Source organism: Nyctereutes procyonoides, unplaced genomic scaffold (assembly GCF_905146905.1).
Source record: "Nyctereutes procyonoides isolate TBG_1078 unplaced genomic scaffold, NYPRO_anot_genome, whole genome shotgun sequence".
Classification (NCBI taxonomy): domain Eukaryota; kingdom Metazoa; phylum Chordata; class Mammalia; order Carnivora; family Canidae; genus Nyctereutes; species Nyctereutes procyonoides.
In genome coordinates, this window is record NW_026575137.1 from 2,303,975 (window position 1) to 2,328,881 (window position 24,907).

Genomic DNA, 24,907 nt, shown 5'->3' on the forward strand with positions numbered 1-24,907 from the left:
TCTTTTTATGTCCACTTTTTTTGTACTCACCATCTCATAACCTTTTCCTACATGCTTTCCCATCATCCTTTATTTTTTATTAAAGTGATTCACACACTATAGACTATATTTCTTTCTTTCTGTAGCTTTTTCCAGTAAACTATGAGAACTAAAACTAGATTTTTTTTTAATTTTTGCATCATCTTACCTAGCTCTGTATCTAATTCATGCTACAATCTCAGTGGGCATTTAATGAATGAATAAATGAATGAATTCATTAATATCTTTCAGTCTTTGGTTTTAGTTTTTGATCTTATATTTTTATCATATTTTTCAATGTACACTTAGTAACACAGATCAGTTAACACATATATTTATCTTTCTAATAAAATTGCACCTGATGGAGCCATAATGTTCTTGGCAGTTTCTAAAAATGTGCATGACCTACAAAGGTTTAAATCTGAACTCCTCTTTACAGTTGGTAATCTAATGACTACTCCAAATTCATAATTTAAAAACTTTACATTGATTATCATTCAATAACAATATAAAAAGTAGGCTCTGTATTTGAATTAGGAATAATTCATCATCATTTATTCACCCCTTAGCATCCTAAGCATATCTATTAAAGATTTCAGTTAGCCATCTATTTATCTGTGTTAGAGGGAAAATGTCCAAGGCCCTTGACCTACTACTCCAATTTTTGGCAAACTTAAAAAGTTCCATCTTTGGCATTCATTTGGAATTCATCTCCTCAATCCCTCCTGGCCCAGAGCCACAGGAATTGTTTGAGGACTTCTAAAGCAACTTGTATGGCCTTTACTCTATTATTTAACAAATCATTCTAAAACTGAGCCAATGGGGGTAATAATCCTCCATATTTTATCAATCTAAGAACCAAAATTCTCAGTTATTACTTTGGACCTTATTTCATCATTCCCCCCACACACACACTATGCACATTATGTTGTTTGAGATTTTATAGTCAAGTTCCTCATTTCCCTGGAATTTGTGCTTGGAACTTCACCAGACAACTGTCAAATCAATAGTCCATAATTAAACTCGGAGTAGAAGTACTCTGTATATTTCACAATGCTTAATTAATCTTCCCCAATGGAGCACTTTAATGCTATTTTCATAATGGGAATAGTATTATGAGCTCTAAGAATATTTCATTTTGCAATCATCTATTAATTAGGAAGCATAGCTTTATTCATTTTTTTCCTGGATATGCAATCAACCTGTTCTTTATCATGGCCTGAATTTCATGGCCGATAAAGAGGTTATATATACTTTAATTGTATGTATTTAATGAATATTCTATAAATTTCCCACTGCCTAAACCAGTACTATTTGTTAATCATCTGAGTACCAATGTTATTCAAGTGTATTGTGTCAAAAATGTCATTTTCATCTTTCGGGAAGTGGCTTAAGCACAATTTTTTCTTTCCAGATATAATTGCAAAAGTCATTAAATAATATAGGAAGATACATTGCCATGACAAAAGATCAACCAAGAATGGATATAGGCCATACTTGTTTCTTTTCCCATTACAGTAGAAATTTGATTTGTGATAATGGTAGTTAATTACTTTGGACAATGAATTCAATCAATCTAGTCAGTTTACTAAAAAGAGAAAAGAGAGTATTAAACAAGAACTCTTGATAAGATTGGAATAGACTACTAAAATAGATTAATTAGTTCAAGGCATGCTTTAATCAAAGCAGTGTTGTTATGTCTGTTAGTAGATAATACATCTGTTCTACATAAAAGAATGATGTTTCTTTAAAAAACTTAATTTCCAGTTCTTTTAATAACAGTAATTTTTACATTCACCATGTTCTAGTTGAGTGTGAACGTTATGTAGTATATGTCTATGAGTCCTTCAATTTAGAAATATTAGTTACTATGAGAGATAATAAAACTGCCAGAACCCAGAAACGTGAAGCTCATAATGAATGATACAGATTCCTATATATTCTGCTCATAAACATTAGAAATGATGAAAAGCTTAATCTAGTTGTAAACAACCTGCATAAATATATTTTATGGTTTTTTTCTCCTGCATGCATATAGAAGTAGCAAACTCATTTAATAATATTGAGCAATCTTAGTTTGAAATCATCAGTTTCCTTTCAATTTAAAATGAGATTATGAAAATAATTATGCTTTACAAGCAAGTAGGTTTATATTTTCATTGGACATAAAACAATAAAATACTACCTCTTTATAAAATTTGAACACAACTAAGGTATTTCTTTATTGTAAAAGTAAATCCAGATACATAAAATGGCCATAAAACAACTTCAATGTATAAAATCAAGAAATCCTCAAATAACCATTATTTCGAGTAACTGCATACTTAGACAAACCTGCTCACTGGTATCATAGTTGATCCAGATTCCACTTATATAACTTCTTTTTGGAAGTGTAGGCCTATTGTGATGCCTTTCTTACAGTTCATGGTTGAAAAACCAGGGCAAGTCCAATAGAGGTGTTTTGGTTACAACTTAACAGTTTACTTGAGTTTTTGTGGACTGTATAACTAAAGGATAATCATTAATCCAATATGATTTAAACTCTGGACTTTCAAAAGAGAAATAAAACAGCACTATGTCATTTCTAACAGCAGTGTTTATAAAACAGAAATTGGCTTCAATCCACATTTGAAAACAAAATATTCAATACCATATAAAATATTATATATATATATATTTCAGAAAGAATCTATTTTCTTGCCCATGGAATAAGAGAGCCAATTTCCAAGAATTTGCTCAATTTTTCATGTTCTTGTCAGATTTACCAAGTCCTTTTCATGGATCCTGCCCAAGTTACTCTCAGCTTTTAAGTGATAAGCATTGAATTCATTCATATATTTAGCAATCCTTTATTTAATGATAAATGTACTCTTCTAGGCTTTGTAGGGGCTATACATGAGGTAGTCGTTATTCTCGAGAAGTTTACACTAACACAACACAGGGTAGTCACAAAATTCTCTTAAAGTAAGATGATTTCTGCATTGGTATTCAAACCTTGAAGACAGGTAGACTGTGGGTAATTCAAAGTATGGAGGAAGGTATAGAATGAAACAGAGAAGGAGACATAGAAGATAGTATGGTTTTTGAGAATGAAGAGGGGTTACATTTATTTCCCAAGTTAGAATTCTTCTTGAATGGCTCTGCTGGGAAGAAAGTCATAAGATGTAAATATAAACAAATGTCAGATGGAAAGATTTTCAATTGTATGCTTTCAAGTGTGACATTCATTCTATGATTGAAATGATACCAACTATTGAGCATGTCCTAGGATGAATGAAGCACAATTCTAAGCATCTGAAGGCATTATCTCAGCTGGTCTTCACAGTAAGCCTATGGAGAATTAGTATCTCCATCTTATAGCAGAAGACATCAAGCATTAGAGACATGCAAGAAATTCCTCAAATTGTTGAGTGCCTGAGCAAAAAACAAAACAACACAAAAAACCCACACACAAATATAAACAAAAAAAACAACTCTTTCTGACTCCAAAGGCTTAACTCCACCATATCTCCATTCCACACACCATCAGTGAGGAGCTATGAAAGGTTCTGAGCAGGACCATGGGACATAATGAAAAATAGCTAAGGAACATTGATCTGACAGGAGTGTGTCACATGATTTGGAGGAGGCAGGATTAGAAGCATTGACGCAGTTTATCTTAGTAGAGGAATAAAATAATAAGGCCAATAGTTGGTGGTGGTAATGAGAATGGAAATAAAAAGGTTAATATAAAGGAGGGAATGAAAAACATCATATTGAGATGAATTAATAAGTATAATAATGAATAAGAAGAAGAAGAGGAGGGAGGAGAAGAAGAGGAAGTGTGCTAATGATGGTGAGTTGGTGGTGGAAGAAGAGAAAATAGAGATGGTATAGGCGGAACAGGTGCAGAAAAAGGGGCAGAGGAGAACAGGAATTGAGAAGGAAGAGCAGGAGCATTTATTTGTTGAAAAAGCCCATTTGACAAAAAGTAAGCAAGTAAGCCACATGGAATATTTGATTTAATTTTTATGAACACCCTGTGTGTTAGATACTGTTATCATCTCTAATTTGTAGAAGAGGAGATGAAGGCTTGGAACACGTGGCTTACCTGTGGCCACAGAGCCCGTAGGATGTGAAACTGAGACCTGTGCTCGCAGACTTGGATGGCAGACCTCATGCCCACTGGCCTTCCCCCCAATAGCTGTATGGTGAGCAGAGTGGGATTGTTAATCCTCTTTTAAGGATAAGGCTCCCACAGTATTTTACCTGAGAGCAAAGAGTGAGGTCTTCTGCTTTATAATCTTTATTTTGGAGTACAGGAAACACCATACATGCTGATCATGCAAATGTATATGTGTAATCCTCCTGAAGCCTCTTTCTCCTTTATCCTCCATCTTTAATCCATCGTCAGACCTCACTGATTTTATCTCTTAAATTGTTCTATAACCAGTCCTCTTCTCTCCACCCTCACAGCAACCAACCTATTGCAAGCATTAAATATCTTGTATCCGGGTGGCTGAAACAGCCTTCCAAATAGTGCCTCCCACCTCCATCCCTTCCAGGATACAGTTTGCTTTTTAATATCCTAGCCAGGGTGATATTTGTAAAATGCAAATCTAGTCCTCACATTCATCTACCAAAAAAATAATAAAATGGTAATATAAAACACCTTTAATGACTTTCTATTGCCCTTAGAAAAAGAGTGAAGTCCTTCAACGACCTGGAAGGTATTTTACAGGCAGGCATGTCCACCTCTGACCAGCAGCCTATTTTCCATGTAGCTCTTGAGCCTCAGACCACTGATGTCATTTCCTCCCCTCCTTCAGTAAGCAGGGACTACATTCACCATGTTCCCTTTCATAGAATGCTCTTAAATCCTTAGCTGCCCACTCCATTCTTTCCTGGTTTAACACATATTTTTTGTCCTTCAGACTTAAGGTCAAATATAACTTCCTCGGATGTTGTCCTTGATGCTCAGCATAGAGAAAACTTACCTTGTATAGGCTTTTCTAGCTCCCCTTGGCTTTCCTGTGTAACCTTCGCCTCTATTGGCAAATGTCTATTCACAAGTGTGTTTTTGTTGAGCATCTGTCCCTCCTATTTGTCTAGAAGTGCCATGAGAATGGAATCACATGTTTTGTCCCCTGTTTTATCCCTAAAACCTGCACCCAAGATGAAGTAGGTGTCTAGTAAATATTTGCTGAATGAACCATGAATGATTAATAACCTTGTCTCTGTTTAAATACTAGCCTCTCCATTTACTAAATGGGTAACTTTCTTAAAGAAGCTTTTCTTTCCCCATCAGGGAAAAAGAAAAAGGATAGTTACAATCTAATGAGTATGATTATTCATGTAAGGCCCTTCACTAATAGAAAGTACTTAAAAAAATCCAAAAAACTATTATACTACAAAAACATCGGAGATCTCAAAGAACAAAATGAACATTTGCTGACAGGGAAAAGGTCTTTTAGTGTAAATCAGTTGAAATAAAATACATTTTCATGTTTCAGTAATGCCTAAAAGGGATGTGACATATATAATTTCCTTGACAAAACTAATTTTATAATCCTAATTTTTAAATGGTTATTTTGAAAAATTGATATGCTTTTTGTGCCAGTCCTTATGGGCTGCAGAATTAAGTATTAGTTTTTGGGAAAGCCAGAAAAACCAATAAAAATGAAGACAGTGGCCCATCATAGTATTAAGTTAACTTTTTGGTATGCTGATGCTTCCTGCTATCTGACATAAGGAAATTATGAAGAACATTCAAATGAATCACTAGCTTATGACTCAGGAAATAAATTTAGGGCAACAAACCTAGTGTTATACTGAGCGCTCATCCTGTCATCTGTCATTTAAAACTTTATTTTTTATTTATTTTTATTTATTTTATTTATTTATGATAGTCACAGAGAGAGAGAGAGAGAGGCAGAGACACAGGCAGAGGGAGAAGCAGGCTCCATGCACCGGGAGCCCAATGTGGGACTCGATCTTGGGTCTCCAGGATCACGCCCTGGGCCAAAGGCAGGCGCCAAACCGCTGCGCCACCCAGGGATCCCCTAAAACTTTATTTTTTTAAAGAGTTTCTTTTTAAGTAATCTCTACTCCCAGTGTGGGACTCAAACTTACAACCCCAAAGTCAAAAGCCACATGCCCTACTGACTGAGCCAGCCAGGTGCCCCTGGCATCTATCATTCTGAGTTTCAGAGCCCTAGAATATATTTTCTCATTCACCTATGCAATACAAAAATTTCTTAATGTTACCAAGTTAAGAAATTAAACTAACGGTGTAAGAGACTTCTTTTTCTCCACATCCTCACTAACACATGTTGTCTCTTACATTGTTGGTGGGAATGCCAGCTGATACAGCCACACTGGAAAACAGCATGGAGGTTCCTCAAAAAGTTAAAAATAGAACTACCCTATGATCCAGCGATTGCACTACTAGGTATATACCCACAGGATACAAAAATACTAATTTGAAGGGGTATATGAACCCCAATGTTTATAGCAGCAGCATCAACAATAGCCAAATTATGGAAAGAGCCCAAATGTCCACTAACTGATGAATGAAAGAGGAGGAGGTGTATATATATATATATATATATATATATATATATATATATATATAATACATGTATATATTATATATGTGTGTATAATGAAATATTACTCAGCCATCAAAAAGAATGAAATCTTGCCATTTGCAATGATGTGGATAGAGCTAGAGGGTATTATGCTAAGCGAAATAAGTCAGTAAGACAAAGACAAATACCATATGATTTCACTAATATGTGGAATTTAAGAAATAAAATAGATGAACATAGAGGAAAGGGAAAAAAAGGGGGCAAACCAGAAAACAGACTACTCTTAACTATAGAGAACAAAGAGAGTTACTGAAGGGGACTGGGTCAGGGATGGGCTAAATCGGTGGTGAGCATTAAGGAGGGTGCTTGTGATGAGCACTAGGTGTTGTATGCTAAGTAGTGAATCACTAAATTCTACTCCTGAGACTAGTATTATACTAGAAGTTAACTAACTGGAATTTAAATAAAAACTTGAAAAAGAAAAAAAATTAAACTAGCCTAAAACATAGGATTCCTTTTCATTCTGACAGTCTCCATGGTTTTATCCCTTATCTGTCTACCTCATCAAGTTGAGTTTATCTGCATAATACTTCATGTGAGGACATATAATAAAAAATATATAACATAGGTATTAGTTCTAGAAACAGAAGGATGAACTTAATTCTCAAGATGGAGAAAGTGGGGAAATAATACTGTGTTATTTATTTTAAAAAGAGCTAAAGGTTGGGACGCCTGGGTGGCTCAGCGGTTGAACGTGTGCCTTTGGCTCAGGGTGTGATCTCAGGGTCTGGGGATCAAGCCCCACATCAGGTTCCCTGCAGGGAGCCTGCTTCTCCATCTGCCTGTGTCTCTGCCTCTCTCTGTCTGTCTCAGGAATGAATGAATGAATGAATGAATGAATGAATGAATAAATAAATAAAGTCTTTAAAAAAAAGATAAAGGTTAGTTAGTCTGGGCTTTATTTTTATTTTTTTAATTTTTTTTTATTTTTATTTATTTATGATAGTCACATAGAATGAGAGAGAGAGAGGCAGAGACACAGGCAGAGGGAGAAACAGGCTCCATGCACCGGGAGCCCGACATGGGATTCGATCCCGGGTCTCCAGGATCGCGCCCTGGGCCAAAGGCAGGCGCCAAACCGCTGCACCACCCAGGGATCCCTTAGTCTGGGCTTTAAAGTGCTAGTCTAGGAATCAAGTTGGGCCAAAGTTAGAATCCTTTCCTGCCCCACAAGCCTGTTTGCTCATTTATCTATTAGAAATAATAACAGGATTTACATTATATGGTTATTTTGTTAAATAGGATAATATCTGTAAAATCCTTATTTAGTCCTATGCACAGGCCACAATTTGCACTTGATAGAATGGTGGTTGGCATTGAAAGCACTGACCCATTCCAGTCAGCCAAGCCCAGAGATGTGAATGATTTGCCTTACTGAAGATGTCACCCACCTCGGGATTAAATGTTCAAAGGAGACTAACAGAAATATTTAAAAGGCAGAATGAGTGCTTGCTATTGCTGTGAAATAAATGTGAGTTTTGACCTACATACAAAGTATATTTTTTGTTGGAAAATATACGCAATCATTTTATTCGGGGATATTGTTACAAATAAATCTTACTTTTTGTTTAGGAACCACATGATTTATGCACACAGATTGTAACATACAAATTCTGCATTGTCTATTTGAATAAGCAAGTGGGCAGACAGATTTATCTCTGCTTATCCTTGAATAGCTTTCATTGTTAATTCCATTTTCTATTCCTACTGTACATATCACCACTTAATTTTAATCTCTGACAAACTAATTTACTAAATGGAATAGTTCTTAGAATGAAAAAAGAGATCTTTATTCATCTTTTAAAAATATTAAAATTGGCTGAAAAAAATGAAACAATGAATTTGGTTATAGTTTCTGTATTTATTAGTTTTACCTTAAAAAAATATTTGTGCCAGAGATGAATTAATCTTTCATTTTTAAGGTATAGACTTATAAAAATTTGTCATTTACTGTTTCTTTTTTGGTAAAATTGAATAGTATAACAGAGCTGTATTTTGGGCATTATGGATAGAAATAACCAGCTGCAAGAGCAAAGAGGTTTATGTCATTCAATATGTATATATAAATAGAATTTTAGAAACAATATATTTAGTCCTGGAATGCCAAGCTGCACTCTATTTCTTTGTTATTCTGTTCCTGTCAGTCACTAAAGACATGTTGATTATTCTTATAAGAATCGTCTCATTTAAGTCCCTGTATCCTGGCTGTTCTAACTGAAAATAGCACTATCCATGAAATAGGGGAAAATGCTGCATGAGGAATTCATTATGTGAATGCTGATTGTACAGATAAATGTGAAAACATGGGTACTTTGGGAAGTATTACAGTAAAGTAATTATGATAAGTTATACCAAGAAATCTAGGAAGAAAAATGGAAAGAACCAACAATAAATAAATTAACTTACACATAAATTAATTAAACACCTGGGTTTAGAGAAGACTAATGTATAAATGCTGTTGTAAATTATGACCTACAAGACGATATAATACACAAATATTATATATGTATAATATATATAATGTGTCTATCTATAGACATGAAAAGTATGTAAAAGTGGCTTAGGCACCTGAAATATCAGATCTGTGAAGTGTCTCATCATGTTTCTTATTGTCTACCATATATGAATGTTGTTAGGTAAGCACGTCCATTTCCATTGAACTATAATTCCTCCAAGCAACATGCTTAGAAGCCCATCCTCAGGTAATTCACAATTGAATTTGATTGTTGGTTCTGAAGTATACACCCTTGAGAAAATATTTGACCATTTCCAGTCGTTTTTGAGTATCCAGAATTGCTTGCTCTGTCTAGCTAAAGCCCTTTTCCATGATCTTTAGAATAATTATTGTTACCTACTTCATGATAGATATCATATTATCCCTTCACCAAACCTTAATATAAAAACATCTTTAAAAGAAATATTTCATGTGTTTCTTTTCATAAAGCCTATTCAGCTCTCCTACAGATTTTGAAAGACAGGAAGATCCTAGGTGCACCCAGGTGGCTTAGTTAGTTAAGGGCTGACCTAGGCTCAGGTGATGATCTCCTGGGATGAAGCCCTCCCCATCAGGCTCTGTGCTCAGCAGGGAGTCTACTTGTCCCTCTCTCCCTCTCTCTCTGCCCTTCCTCCCACTTGTGTGCATGCTTTCTCTCTCTATCTCTCTCTCCCCCTCTCTCTCTAATAAATAAAATCTTTAAAAAATACTAATATTACTACTAAAATAGTGCTAGATTTAGAGTTCTGACTTGACATGTTCTATCCTAGGCAATTCACTTTTTACAGATGAGGAAACTATGACTTAAAAATGCTAAGTAGCTCAAAGATAATACTTAGAAAGCCAAAACAAAAAATCTCTGTTTGGTTCCAAATACCACAATCTGAATTACCACACACTCAGGTAGGACTGTTTTTAAAATTCAGAATCATTGAAAAACTATCAGTTATTACTATTTTGTTATATTGTTTTATGCAATATACAGTTATTATTTTGTTATATTGTTACATATATCATATATAATAACTTTTCAGATCTACTCTATACAAATCAATTATACATTTTTTTCAAGGTGACTTTTTTTTCGACATCTGACTTTACTTTTTTTTTATAAATTTATTTTTTATTGGTGTTCAATTTGCCAACATGTAGAATAACACCCAGTGCTCATCCCGTCAAGTGCCCACCTCAGTGCCCATCACCCAGTCACCCCCACCCCCCGCCCACCTCCTCTTCCACCACCCCTAGTTCGTTTCCCAGAGTTAGGGGTCTCTCATGTTCTGTCTCCCTTTCTGATATTTCCCACTCATTTTTTCTCCTTTCCCCTTTATTCCCTTTCACTATTTTTTATATTCCCCAAATGAATGAGACCATATAATGTTTTTCCTTCTCCAATTGACTTATTTCACTCAGCATAATACCCTCCAGTTCCATCCACGTTGAAGCAAATGATGGGTATTTGTCGTTTCTAATGGCTGAGTAATATTCCATTGTATACATAAACCACATATTCTTTATCCATTCATCTTTCGATGGACACCGAGGCTCCTTCCACAGTTTGGCTATTGTGGACATTGCTGCTAGAAACATCGGGGTGCAGGTGTCCTGGCGTTTCATTGCATCTGTATCTTTGGGGTAAATCCCCAGCAGTGCAATTGCTGGGTCGTAGGGCAGGTCTATTTTTAACTCTTTGAGGAACCTCCACACAGTTTTCCAGAGTGGCTGCACCAGTTCACATTCCCACCAACAGTGCAAGAGGGTTCCCCTTTCTCCACATCCTCTCCATTTGTGGTTTCCTGCCTTGTTAATTTTCCCCATTCTCACTGGTGTGAGGTGGTATCTCATTGTGGTTTTGATTTGTTATTTCCCTGATGGCAAGTGATGCAGAGCATTTTCTCATGTGCGTGTTGGCCATGTCTATGTCTTCCTCTGTGAGATTTCTGTTCATGTCTTTTGCCCATTTCATGATTGGATTGTTTGTTTCTTTGCTGTTGAGTTTAATAAGTTCTTTATAGATCTTGGAAACTAGCCCTTTATCTGATAGGTCATTTGCAAATATCTTCTCCCATTCTGTAGGTTGTCTTTGAGTTTTGTTGACTGTATCCTTTGCTGTGCAAAAGCTTCTTATCTTGATGAAGTCCCAATAGTTCATTTTTGCTTTTGTTTCTCTTGCCTTCATGGATGAATCTTGCAAGAAGTTACTGTGGCCAAGTTAAAAACATCTTGATTGCTTATTCTATGTCAGACATTGTGCTGGGTCTTGGTATGTGGCCAAATTAGATAGGATTCCTCCTCTTGATGAATTCACAGCCAAATAAAATATGCAGATAACAATGATTGTAGGAAGTGCCACATAGTGCTTATGAAAGAGCACTTTAAAAAGGTGTCTAGTGAAAGAAGACACCGAGCTTAGTTTTCTGTATTATACTTTAGGTATGCATAATGTTACTCTGGAAACAGACACCTTCAAAAGCTCAGTGAAAGATTTTGAAAGATCTAGATTTATCCATGAGAAGTTAGTGTTGAAACTTGGGGAGTCAATTACTCTCCTGCAGGTTGAAGCTCTGAGAAAGAAGGACGAAAGACTAAGTACTGAGGGTTATTGTTAAAGGTCAGGAGAACAAAGATGGAGCAAAGTTCTCTCTCACTGGTTGCAGAGCAAAAGCAACAGAATATAATTTTTTCTTTAAAAAAAAGTCTGTAATTTAAAGGGAGCATTTTAAGATTTAATTTATATCCCCAAAACACATCAATACATTTATGAACTGGCATTATAACTCCAGAGGTTAAAAAAATGAATCACAGAAATTGAATTGTATAATGTATAAGGTTGAAGGCTCTGCACACATGGCTGAGAAGTTTCTGTATTATTCTGGCACAAGCTTTCAGTAATTGAAAGCTATCCTAGTCTTACCTAGATGGTTCAGTGATGACAAGCACCTGGAAATGCATAGGTAATGAGAGGATTATGTTCCTAATATAACCGAAGTGCCAGATGACACCAAGTTGGGCTACTATTATAATTATACACTAATATAGTATGTCCTCTGAGGCCTGAAGAGTCTTGCAAGAAAAAATGAAGGAAGAAAGGAGAGAAAAAAGAAAGCAAGGAAGGTTTTTTTTTTATTTCCTTTTCATTAGGGAACCATCAGAAAGGGATTTATGGTTTATCAAGCACTGTCCCCAAAATGGACTTGGGGGAAATGATTGTTTTAAAGGGGTCTGATTCCCCCGTCACATACTCCACTAGTCTCATAGCCTGGATGAGACTCTGAAAAAGCCTGGGAAAGAAAGGACATCATGTCCTGTGTGGACATGAGTGACAGCACTGTTAGCCCCTCTGGGGTACCACTTGTTGTAGCCTCCTCCAGGGGACATTCCCCAGAATGACTCGGTATCAACAGAAGAAAATGTCACTTTTTAAAAATTTAATTTCAGTTTGCCAACATATTACATCAGGCTCACCTCATTATGTGACCTCCTCAATGCCCAGAATCCTGTTACCCCATCCCCCTACCCACCTTCTGTTCAGCAACCCTCACTTTGTTTCCTAGAGTCAGGAGTCTCTCATGGTTTGTCTTCCTCTCTGATTTTTCCCCATTCACTTTCCCCTCCGTCCCTTATGGGCCCTTTCACTATTTCTTATATTCCACATATGAGTAAAACCATATGATAATTGTCTTTCTTCGATTGTCTTTTTTCACTTAGCATTACATCCTCGAGTTGCTTCCACTCCCATGTAAATGATAGGTATTCATCATTTCTGATGGCTGAGTAATATTCCATTGTGTGTGTGTGTATACACACATTAGTTATGTGTATATATACATTTTATATATATATACATTATAATAATATATATATATATATATTCTTTATGCATTCATTTGTCGAAGGATATCTGGGCTCCTTCCACAGTTTGACTTTTGTAGACATTGCTGCTGTGAAAATTGGACTTTGAAAAGAAAAATAATTTGTGCCACAGCACAGATCAAAGGTGAAAAGATGTTAACTAGAATTTAATGGTCATACAAGGATTACTTTTTTAAGCACATCAAGCTCAAATGTGCTTGATAACCTTGTCCATTACACATTTAGATAGAGAAACACTGACAAAGCTCTAGACAGGGGGTAGTCTACGGCCTTATCAATTTCATGGATAAATATCCAGTACATCAAATACCCTTATAGACAACGGGTTAGCATTTTCATATATAATAGCAAAAGCTTCTGCTAACAAAAGGAGTCAGTGTTCAAATAACAAAGTACTTTAAAATTTTTCGGAGACATTTCATACTATCATTAAATTGTACTTTCTGGAAAAATATCCTTAGCATATAGTATAACTTACAAACATGAGATATATGATCAATAAATGAAAAAATTGTTAATATTAGTATAGTCCAGGAAGTTAATTGAAACAAAATATTTGTTATTTTTTAAGAAAAAAATATGCAAAAAAGAAAGAAGAGCAATGCATCTACATAATTGATTACCTCCTTTTTCAGGTTTTTTCAGCTCTCTGCCTTCACTTACTTGGGTCATAAGTGTGGCTTCAGGGAGTGAGAAAGATCTAGAGGAAATTGAGAGACGTAGACACCAATTCCTACAGGTCAATGATTTTGATGTGCACCAAGCATTAAAAGCAAGGAAATGCAGGTATAATGGAACATCCCCCATGGGAAAATAATATATTTCCTAGGATAATCCATTACACATTAGTCCTGGTGAAGTGTTACAGAGAATCAGTCTGTCCTTCAGCAGTCGGATTAGGTTATCCATCAGGCTGACTTGTGCACATACCGTTTAAATTGGGAAAGAATAGATAGTTGTCCTAAATTCTCTGTGCTCCTAAGGGAAAAAATAATTGAAAGCAGAAGTTGATGCTACTTATTGACCAAGTGAGATCATCGAATAACATTAAGTTTGGCATTATTCAATTTATCCATTCTCTCCCCCCCCCCTTTTTTTTGGTGCTTGATAGAGTTCTTTCTTTTCTACTATGTCATGGCAATCCTAGGAAAATAAATTACAGTCACAGTATCTACTAGTTTTAAAAATGTATTCAATTATTTTTGTAGCACTTTTGATAGCTGTAACACTTGCTAACTTCAGACAAATTGACTGCAGGATTAATGTAATCATTTCTATAGAAAGCATTTCAAAGCCTTAAAATGACAGCATTCTAAAATAAGATAGTGATTCCTTGACACAGGATGAAGCTAAATGGAGAAGGTTTTTGCTTTCTATTCTTTCCTCAGCTTCAAAGGTCACTTTGCATTTGAGCTCTCCTCCATTTGAAACAGAATTTGACTACAATGAGCATCAGAATATAAAAGATACTACTGGAGGAAATGCCATGTCTCATTCCTGCTGATTGTCTTCCTCAGCCAAGCTCCTACAAGTGCCTTTAGAGCAAATGCTGTCAATTTATGCTCAGTATTTGAGGATATATTGGTCTAAGAAAAGGGGTCCAATATTTTCATCACCAATTTTATTCAGAGCTGGAGAGTCACTCCATAGAACCAAGTGCTAGAGAAGCTGGAACTACTTCTTCTGAACAACAACAACAACAACAGCAACAAAAACAGCCTGAGGGGTAACTGAATAGCTTGAGGCTTATTAAGACAACCAAGAACATCTGGTCACATTTATCGTAAGTGCTATAACAAAAAAAGACCACGACACAGGCATTGAATGTCTAGAAATAAATGTATACTTGTTTGGTCGACATCAAAGGAAATTAAAGAGAGGAACATTATTCAGTCCTAGAAAGGAAAAAAATATGACACATGCTATTGGATGGATGAGCCCTGAAGACATAAGCTAAGTAAAATTGGCCAGTCACAGAGAGATAAATATTGTATTATTCCACAGTCATTCCACAACACAATTATTATTGTATTATGAGGTACCTGGTATGGTAGGAACAAAAGTAGGATAGTGGTTGCCAGAGGATGGTCCAAAGGAGGAGTTACCTTGTAATGGGTATGAAGTTTCAGTTTGGGAAGGTGAAAAGGTTTTGGAAATAGATGGTGGTGACTGTTGTACACCAATATCCGTAATTCTAAGCTCAAAGCTCCTTCAAACACTCCTGACCTCAAAGATTCTGGTCCCCATTCTGTGCAGGGCAGGAGTCTGAATCCTGCTGTGATGGGTTCCCAGACTCAAACCAGGCATTCCTTGCTCTGCCTTAAAATGCTGGTGGGTTGAGCCCGACGTTCTCCTACCTTTGCTTCTCTTTCATTAGGTCCCATTCAGGCAATGCAGGAAGTCACACTTTAAAGAGACAAATTTCAACTCATCCTAGTGCACCCAGAGCACCAACTGCCTCATCTTTGTGGGGGAAGAAACTAGATTCCATTTAACTGTCCAACAGCCTCATTTAAAAAACACAGCTCGGCGTGTGCATCAGCCCCAGTACTATTTGTGACCCACACTTTGAAAACCGCCGATCTAAACTATTCACAGAAAGATCAAGGTTATTTAAGGGTTTGTTTTTTTTTTTTAAAGGAAAGTCAATAACTCTACTTCACAGTTGCCTTTATTTTGCGACACTCGTTGCAGTGAATCATTTCATTTGGAGGAGCAGAGATCTAGGATCGGTATCAGGATGGCGCTCCTGATTTAGACCTTTTCAACATCTGAGAGATGATGAATGATAGATGACGATATTAAAACCCTAAGGTACAGGCAGTGCTGCTATCAGGCTTGTTTTGCAATTGTGAATCCATTCCAAAGTAATGGATATACTAGAGAATAATTTAGGCATAGCAGATTTCCTGCTTGTCTATATGTAAGTTCATCCAGGAAAAATTAGGTAAGTGTAGGAAACCCCCAGCTGAACCTAGCCAAGGAGGAACATGCACACACCGCCCAAACACACACACACACACACACACACACACCCCTCAAACATCTACCAACCACCTCAGCTTACTGGTCACCTCACTCCATCCATATCTGATGTACAACCTTCCTCATGACCTCAGATCCGCCTCCTCCCACCACTTCATATCAACTCACAAGCTGCAGCTTTTCCAAGGACCACTTCCACGTCAGGTCTTTTTTCAAAATACAATGCCATGTTTAATTGTAATGTTTATGGATTTCTTAATGGCCCAGCATGTGTAAAACTGTGCTATCATATTTAGTAAGGTCTTTTTTTACATGTTTTAAATGTATCGCTGATGAAATTTTGGAGTGCTGGCAACACCTGAATTTTCCCAGAAGCCCTGTAGTTTTCATTGTGCTTTGAGGCTCTGTACAGTGGTTGCCAAGAACATACATGTGTTATAGGAGAAGTGATGGTATAGTCATTAAGTAAGTAAGTCGCAGGATTTACTGTCTGCTGCTCAGTAATGCAAAGAAAATGGAGCTTCTTTATTTTTCCGCACCTGTCCAGTTTGCCTCCCACTTGCTAGGTGGCACGGAGAATTTTATTCTCATGAGACATCTCTTACTTACACCAGTAATACCCTTCTGGGACCTCTCCTTCCAAAAGCCCAAGCAGAAATGAGGCAAAAACCTTGTAATTTGGTCTTCTCCTTCAACCCAGCTATTGGACTTCTGGTGTGCATGTCCCACTGCCTCCCTCCCACTTCTGTCCCCATCATCTTTCTGTACTCCATGAGGCTAAAAGCATATGATGTCCATGTTTGTATTTTTGGGCTTGGACTTCTCATACACGGTATTCCTCTTCCAGAAGCAAGTAGCCTCAGAGTTCCGGCAGATTAGTGGAAGCAGTAGCCACTCCAGGCTATGGAAGAACCCAGGATTGAGCCTGCAAGGTGTCTCTCAATATTTACTAGGGAAGAGGAAAGGCACGGAGAAAATCCTTTTATCTCCCAGCAAAGCTTGGTTTTCAAGATTATTTTCTAGCTGCAGTCTCAAAAATCCTACTCTGGATATCAAACCTTACAAGTTGACTCCTTTTCTTGTCGCATGCCTGCATCAACAACTTGGATCCTCTCCAAAGGCAATATAGACACCTCTCACAGGATGGGGGAAGTCACTCAAATAATAACAACAAGAAGAACAACAATAATAATAATACATTTTTCAACAAATGCTGGTTCTATCACAAGTGTGTGACTATTTGAGTTGGCATAGGTACAGTACTTTATATCAGGGAGAACATATATGAATATTAAAAAATATAGAGAACTGAAATTTTAGTGAAGCTTTGAGCATATTGAGAAAATTACCTTTCTCAAATTCTTGGATTCATATCAGACAAATTTGCAAGGACTAATTCTTTACCCCAGAAAGGGCATAGGAGTTTCTTCATCGTATTATAATCCAAGTGTGGTATTCTGTGAAAAGAAAATAAGGGGACCAGTGATGGTTCATAAAGGGGAATTTTGTGGCCTTTTTATTTTATTGGATTATACCACCAAATACAACTCATGAAAGGCATGCTTTCTCATAGTTTGTAGGTAGAAAAATAAATTATATTTATTCCCTAGTAGGAAATTACATAAAAATGGTCTAGTGTTTCCTCAAGATAGCTCAGCAGAAACTACTCCATGCATGAAGTTGAAGGAATATAGAAAAATTTGTCGGAATATACCTGTGTCTCATACACTCAACAGTAGAGTCTTTTCAAATATTTAGTAAAATTGGGATCCCTGGGTGGCGCAGCGGTTTAGCGCCTGCCTTTGGCCCAGGGCGTGATCCTGGAGACCCAGGATCGAATCCCACGTCGGGCTCCCGGTGTATGGAGCCTGCTTCTCCCTCTGCCTGTGTCTCTGCCTCTCTCTCTCTCACTGTGTGCCTATCATAAATAAATAAAACAAAAAAAAATTAAAAAAAAACAAATATTTAGTAAAATTGACTTAATAACCAAATCGTAAGTTACCATTTAAAATACTCCTGTATAGCATGAATTTTGTATGTAGATAATTAAATGTTATTTTTTATTTAAATTAACTTTCAATCCATTAAAGTTACACATTCAAGTCTTAATTTTCTTAAGATTTAGGTTGATTCATCTTACATACTTTGAAATTTAATTTATACACTTGGTAATTATATTAAAATAGTAATAATTATTTATTCTTTGACTAATGTCCAAATTAATTCTCTTTTAATAGACTGAATTTTCCTATGAGAGTAATCCCACTTAAAAACAGGTAATTATATTGTATTAAACACTTATGACATTAAATATATAATGTTAGTGTTTCTGGCTCCCTTGATATTTCAAATGCCTGAAAAGGAAGACTTACAAATCTAGCTTGTAAATTTTTTCTAAGTAGATCCTATAAATATTAAGTTATAATTATTATTTCAAATACTTTAACTAATGAAATTAAATAGATTGAACTACATGTTTAAAAACTTAATAGAAAAATAATATTAATGATGATTTAATTTGTCCTTTTGCTACTTATTTTTTCCTCTTTTCAGAGATTTAAAGATACTTAGATAAGGAGAACAATTACTATTATAGTTAGATACAATCTAAGATCATGACAAATATTATCTCTTAACCAAATATTTAAGGCCAAAGAAACCTTAGACCCTACGATCTTTCAGGTTCTAACCAAGTTACAGGTAAACACCTTGAAACTTTTTTTAGAGTTGAATTCTATATCTTTTGGCCAAAAATAAAAGCCAAGTTCTCATATTTCAGGTGAGAGTTAGTTTCGCAATTTAGTGAATCACTAGTTCTCCTTGTCGCTTTTTATCTTACTCTCCTTAAACTCCTTTCAGCTGATTGGGGAAGAAGGTATAATTCTGTAGCCCTACTTAGGTGGCAGGTAAATTCCAGCACCAATTCAACGAATTCATCTAATCTTACTGTCTGGAAGGATTGTGCCTTCTGTTCGTATATTTTTTTTTTTTTTCAAACTCTTGGCCATGATTCAACTGGGTGTTAGTAACACAAGCGTTTATTTGCAGTTAGAAACAGTAGATCTGGTGGTGGAATGTTAAGCACAGTTTAGTTAATTGTCAAATACAGTGTGAGACGTCCAGGCATCATAGTAGAGCTTGAATCATATTTGGGTAATGTAAGATGAGTAAGGTAGAAGAAGGGCAGCTCAGTTGCAAAGTGAGCAGATCTAGGTCTAGCCTGGCTCTTAGATCTAATCTTTGGAAAGTCTCTAGAGTCAAGATGATCTAGTATAATCCTTCCCCATGTTCCTACATCTGAAATTCTTTGAGTTATTTAAAAAACAAAGGGAGCAATATGTTGTCTGATAAGCTTTTGAAGCCAGTATCTACTATAGCAAAAAAAAAAAAAAAAGTAGCTCCTGGTAAAAACATCTCTTTCTCATGTTGGCATTTTACATGAATAGATCACTTCAAATACATTGTCTTTGCATCTTTACTTCAAACTATGCTAATATTTAATCTTTTGATCAGAATCCAAAATCTGCTTCTGGTTGAATGCAAATATTTAATTAATAGTTGAATAATAATATGGAAGTATGTAACCACATTCAGAAGTCCCCAAACATTGTTATTAATACAAGACATTAGTGTTTATCCTATTGGTCGTATTTTGATGTAGCTTTTGATCCAATGCAGAATATCAATAAGCAGGCATTTTCACCAGTTTTCACTCCTGTCCTTTACATCTTTCATTTCCTTTCTACTTTCCCTGGCAATTCTCAGTTGCCCTAACATCTGCTTCTCTGCAATTAACTTGATCATTTTTGCTTTTGCTACTTTTTGAAAAGAGAATTCTCTGTAATGGCAGCAGCATTGCTCTGAGGATTGAACTGCACAATAAGTTAACCTCCCCATTGTCTAATAAATAGTTAAGTGAGGCAGTGAAGTTAAAAAAATTATATGCCAAATGTTCAACGAAATGCAGATTGAAATCTAGACAGAAGAATTCTTCAGCAACTGATTATGGGAGTTGTAGGAAAATAATTATTATTACCTTTCTGCAGTGTTTCTTACCCCAGATGTTACCATTGTTTATAGCCTTTTAACTCTGCATTCATAGGATTTTAATTAATAGTGTCTTAACTGATCTTGCTGTCTGATGTATTTACTTGTAACAAACGTAGATTCGTAGCCATATCGCGTTGCCTTAAACACAATTCTGAATTTGTTATCTTTCTTCTGAGTCATGTGTTCATTCATTTTACAAACCATGTTTGAGCACCTGCAATGTGATAAGAAACTCTTAGGCACCATCTTTTAGGGTAACTCACCAGTAAGTATCATGTTCTATACACAGCAAAAGAGATAAACCCAAACAGCATAGACAAAGAATCTTTACCAGGAAGTCAGGGAAAATTGCCCACAAGAAATGATGGCTAAATTGAGTTTTGACCTAGTCAGCTAAAAATTCATGGGACATGAATTAAAAGAAAGAACAATGCATTTGGGAGCAATCACATGGCATACAACATAGTAAATATCTTTTTACTCAACATGATTAAGATGAGCTGTTGGTTAAATAGTGAAAGAGAAGGATCATTTTAAAAGAATATGTCAATACTATATTAGGTAGAGATTAAGCTACTATAACAAAATGCAGTGGTTTTACCAAGATAGAAATCCCTTTCACACATTAAAGTCTGAACAAATCTATCCGGTACTGATGTTGTGGCTTGTGTGGGGACAGGGGCACTTTCTATTTTACTATGATGTTATCCCTACAATATTGCCCTTCTGCTTGTGGTTTAAAATGGTCAACCAGCATTCTAGCCTGGGGAAGGGGCTGTAGTCCTCGGCTTCTATATCCCCTCTTTATTTCCTGCACTTATTTTGCTCATGTGGGGAAGAGACATAGGGACTCTAGGCATTGTCCTTTTACATATCTGACCTTGGAAAAGTATTAGTCCTTTTACGGCCACATCATTCTTCTTTTAAGCTTATTTTCTGTGTTTATGATAAGTATAGTAATGGCCTAAACAGGCTTTCTTGACAAGGAGTTTGGTCTCTGATGAGACCATGTCTTTGGTCTAACACCCAGTTATTAGAATCACTTCATAATGTTCTGATATATGCATCTTCTTGTCCTCATGTTGAGAAAGTTTTAGTCAAGCCTATGACTACAAATCCCAACCCCTCATGATGGATAATTCATATGTGATGATGGGCCCAAGCAGAATCTGGATTTGAACTGTGAATTTGAAAAGATGCTCTTGCCCCTCTTTACTTGACCGTCCCACCTGCCTTCTCAGTTCCCTTTCTCCTCTGCAGGTAACCCCAGGAAAATCAAACAAGCTTAGCGATTATGTAGACATTCAGTGGCAAAGCTGAATATCATTCTTCCTTTCATGCCAAAATCCTCACACTTTCAGTGATTTTCCTAGGATGTCCTTCCCTTGGCTTTGGAGAGATAATCCAATTAGGTATACCTATCCTCTTTTTCAGTGTGATGATTAAAAGAAAGGCTAGTTCACATAGTTCACAAGTATTGCACCTACCCAAAGGCAATGCTTCCCATCCCAACATCTGATCTTTTATTGAATGAGGGACAGAGAGATGAGGAATAAAGAAGAGTGATAGATGGCCCCACCCAGGAGCCATGGAGAGGTGGATGACAATAATGATTATAAGAATGAAGAGAGGACGGGATCCCTGGGTGGCGCAGCGGTTTAGTGCCTGCCTTTGGCTCAGGGCTGATCCTGGAGACCAGGGATTGAATCCCACGTCAGGCTCCCGGTGCATGGAGCCTGCTTCTTCTCCCTCTGCCTGTGTCTCTGCCTCTCTCTCTCTCTTTCTGTGACTATCGTAAATAAATAAAAATTTTTAAAAAAATTAAAATATTAAAAAAAAAGAATGAAGAGAGGAGAAGAAAAAGAAGGAAGAAGATTTAAAATAATAATACCTACAACAACACCTAACCAGTGCTTACATTACACGCCAGGCTCTCTCCAAATGTTTTATAAATACTAATTCATGTAATTAATCCCCAAAGCACTTTGAGATAGTACATTTTTTGGAAGGATGAGGTTAGCTAATTTGTCCAGATTTCCAGTCTAGTGAGTGTTGGAGCTATAATTTGATCCCAGGTGTCTAGGCTCCTTAGCCTGGTGCTAAGACCAGCTATGAATATGTCATGTTTGGTCATCGAGGTTTCATGGTCAAGATGACATAGGGAGAGGGCAGATGTGCAATTTGAAAGAGTTGTTGGAACATGGCAGGGCTACATAAGGATGCTATAAGGCTACCAGAGAAGGGATGAATCAGAATAAAATGCCAGTGTGGCCCATCAGATAAAGAAGCAGTCATACCTCCTATGAACAGATGCTGTGTCTCCCAAAGCAAGTGGTAGTCTTTTTGTATAGACATACTCTTAAACGTTTTTAACCCCAAGTCAGTCTTTTCTGTCACAACTACACTGATATATAGCAAGGACTTTAATCTCCATTGTCCCTCCTTTATGTTTATGGTATCTCTGTGCACACATGTCCAAGACACACCATAACCACAAAAAAAAAAAAACAACTGGACTTTAATTCAGTTTTGTGAGGTCAAACTACAATGTTTAAATATTTTCTTAATAGAATTGGCAAACCATTGTTTTTGCTGAATTAGTGGATTTTGCAACATGGTTGAATTAGAGTATGCATGTGAGTATTGTGTCTATAAAAAATTGCCTCTGTAAGATATGAAAAGTAACCTGTCAATCTTATGTTGTTTTATAATATTGAACCATCAGTGTTGTAAATATTAATACAAAGGTAATAGTAGAACTATGTGGCCACAGTAGAAATCCAAGAAGATTCAAGTTCTATAATATTGTGACTAAATTTGTAATCCACTTAGTTTAATCATTCTTCACGGCAAGTGTTTTATGACTTGACAGCTATTATTAAAAAAAAGGTAAAATATAGCATATTGTTTAAAAAAAGCCTCTTGCTGAGTGTTCTTGACATTTGACAATGCTATTAAGCTAAAAGTATTGAAGACAGAGTTTTAAATCATGTGAGCTGTAGTTAAGCTGGGCTCTTCCAAAAAGGTTTACAGAAAATTTTGTTATAATTTATTGACACAACAGAGGCAACCTACATTTTTCTGAATTTTTGAGATTAGTAATATACCCATAACATATAAGGAACATACATCATCTGGACCAATATACCATGGACTTTATTACCCCATGACATCCACAATCCACCAAAAAGATACAATAAGAATATTTGAAATATGAAGTGATAAAATCTTTTTAAGTGCTTCTTATTTTCTAAGAAGAAAAGAAACAGAGTAAAGCGAATAAGGGAGGTTTGAGGCAAGGAGATATAAATTTATTGATAGGCAGCCCTCAAAATGAAAGGAAACGATTATGAGATCAGCACACAGAATTACAGAGACAACTTGGATAAAATCCTGTAGGGCACATGACAGCCCGTCAGTGGCAGTCCCTTTACACTTTCCCATAGAAGCCAAAACATGTGAAAATGTTCTGATGAGAATGAAATCCTAGTCACAAACCACACTTTCCATTTCCTAAAAAGAAATATTGATGGCTGAGTGCCATTTTATTTATATGTATATTTTAGGAATTCACTAGTAACACATGTCTATCTTCCCAACAACTGGACTATTAACATAGTAATTTCTATAGTGTCACCTGCTGATCCTCGAGCCCCAGTCTGAGGAGAGTAGTTGTGCATAATTAATTATATTCTATTTTAATATTCATATTGCTGATGATGCTTTCTTATGCTTTCTTATCTCAGCTTCCTATGTGAGGCAAAGACATTATAAAAGATACATTTTAAAAGGCTGTTCTTCTATTTTTTCATTAGCAGAACTAATTGATCTGTAGACAAGCACATTTTCCTTTACGTAATGAAGCATATTTGGATTACTCTGTGAATAAAATCACAATTATTGTTCTCTTTTTAAGATGTACAAAAATTACTTTTCTTCTTTAACAGTTTCTTACTTGGTTTAAGGACAGTGAATGTGAACTCAACCAGTTTTTTTAAGTTTTTATTTAAATTCCAGCTAGTTAACATAGAGTGTACAATATGGTGATTCAGCACTTCATACAACACCTTTGCTCATCACAAATGCACTCTTTAATCCCCATCACCTATTTCACCCAATGCCCCCGTCCCACCCACCTCCTCTTTAGTAACCGTCAGTTTATTCTCTATTAGTTAAAAGCTTGTTTCTTGGTTTGCTTCACTCATTTCTTTACTCATTTCTTTTTTTTTTTTTAGATACACATTTCTTTTTTAACTCAACCATTCTTATTTGAAATTTCTTGTGATGCTATATCTCATCCTTTCTTAATTAAGTAGTGAAAATATATGTATTGATGCAATAAGAAGGAGAATTTATTTATTTGTTTTGTTTTCTGGTTTTGGTATATTTTTTATTGGAGTTTGATTTACCAACAGATAGCTTAACACCCAGTGCTCATCCCGTCAAGTGCCCGTCTCGGTGCCTGTCACCCAGTCACCCCATCTCCCCGCCCACCTCCCCTTCCACTACCCCTTGTTCGTTTCCTGGAATTAGGAGTCTCATGTTTTGTCACCCTCTCTGATATTTCCCACTCATTTTCTCTCCTTTCCCCTTTAATCTCTTTCACTATTTTTTATATTCCCCATATGAGTGAAACCATATAATGTTTTTCCTTCTCCGATTGACTTACTTCACTCAGCATAATACCCTCCAGTTCCATCCACGTTGAAGCAAATGGTGGGTATTTGTCGTTTCTAATGGCTGAGGAATATTCCATTGTATACATAGACCACATCTTCTTTATCCATTCATCTTTCGATGGACACCGAGGCTCCTTCCACAGCTTAGCTATTGTGGACATTGCTGCTATGAACATGGG

The 24,907-nt window shown here is 36.2% G+C and overlaps 1 protein-coding gene across 5 annotated transcripts in view; it reads left to right on the top strand.

The window, feature by feature from the left end:
* The window catches only part of RALYL (RALY RNA binding protein like), a 713,351-nt gene that overhangs the window by 524,667 nt on the left and 163,777 nt on the right, over positions 1-24,907 (top strand). Inside the window, exon 1 of one of the 5 annotated variants that reach the window (XM_055303498.1) lies at positions 3,729-3,853. The exons of the other annotated variants lie outside the window; for them this stretch is intronic. Within the exon in view, the coding sequence (XP_055159473.1) occupies positions 3,799-3,853 (55 nt within the window). The 5' untranslated portion in view covers positions 3,729-3,798. Of the gene's footprint in view, positions 1-3,728; positions 3,854-24,907 lie in introns of those variants that run through there. 5 annotated transcript variants of the gene reach the window in all.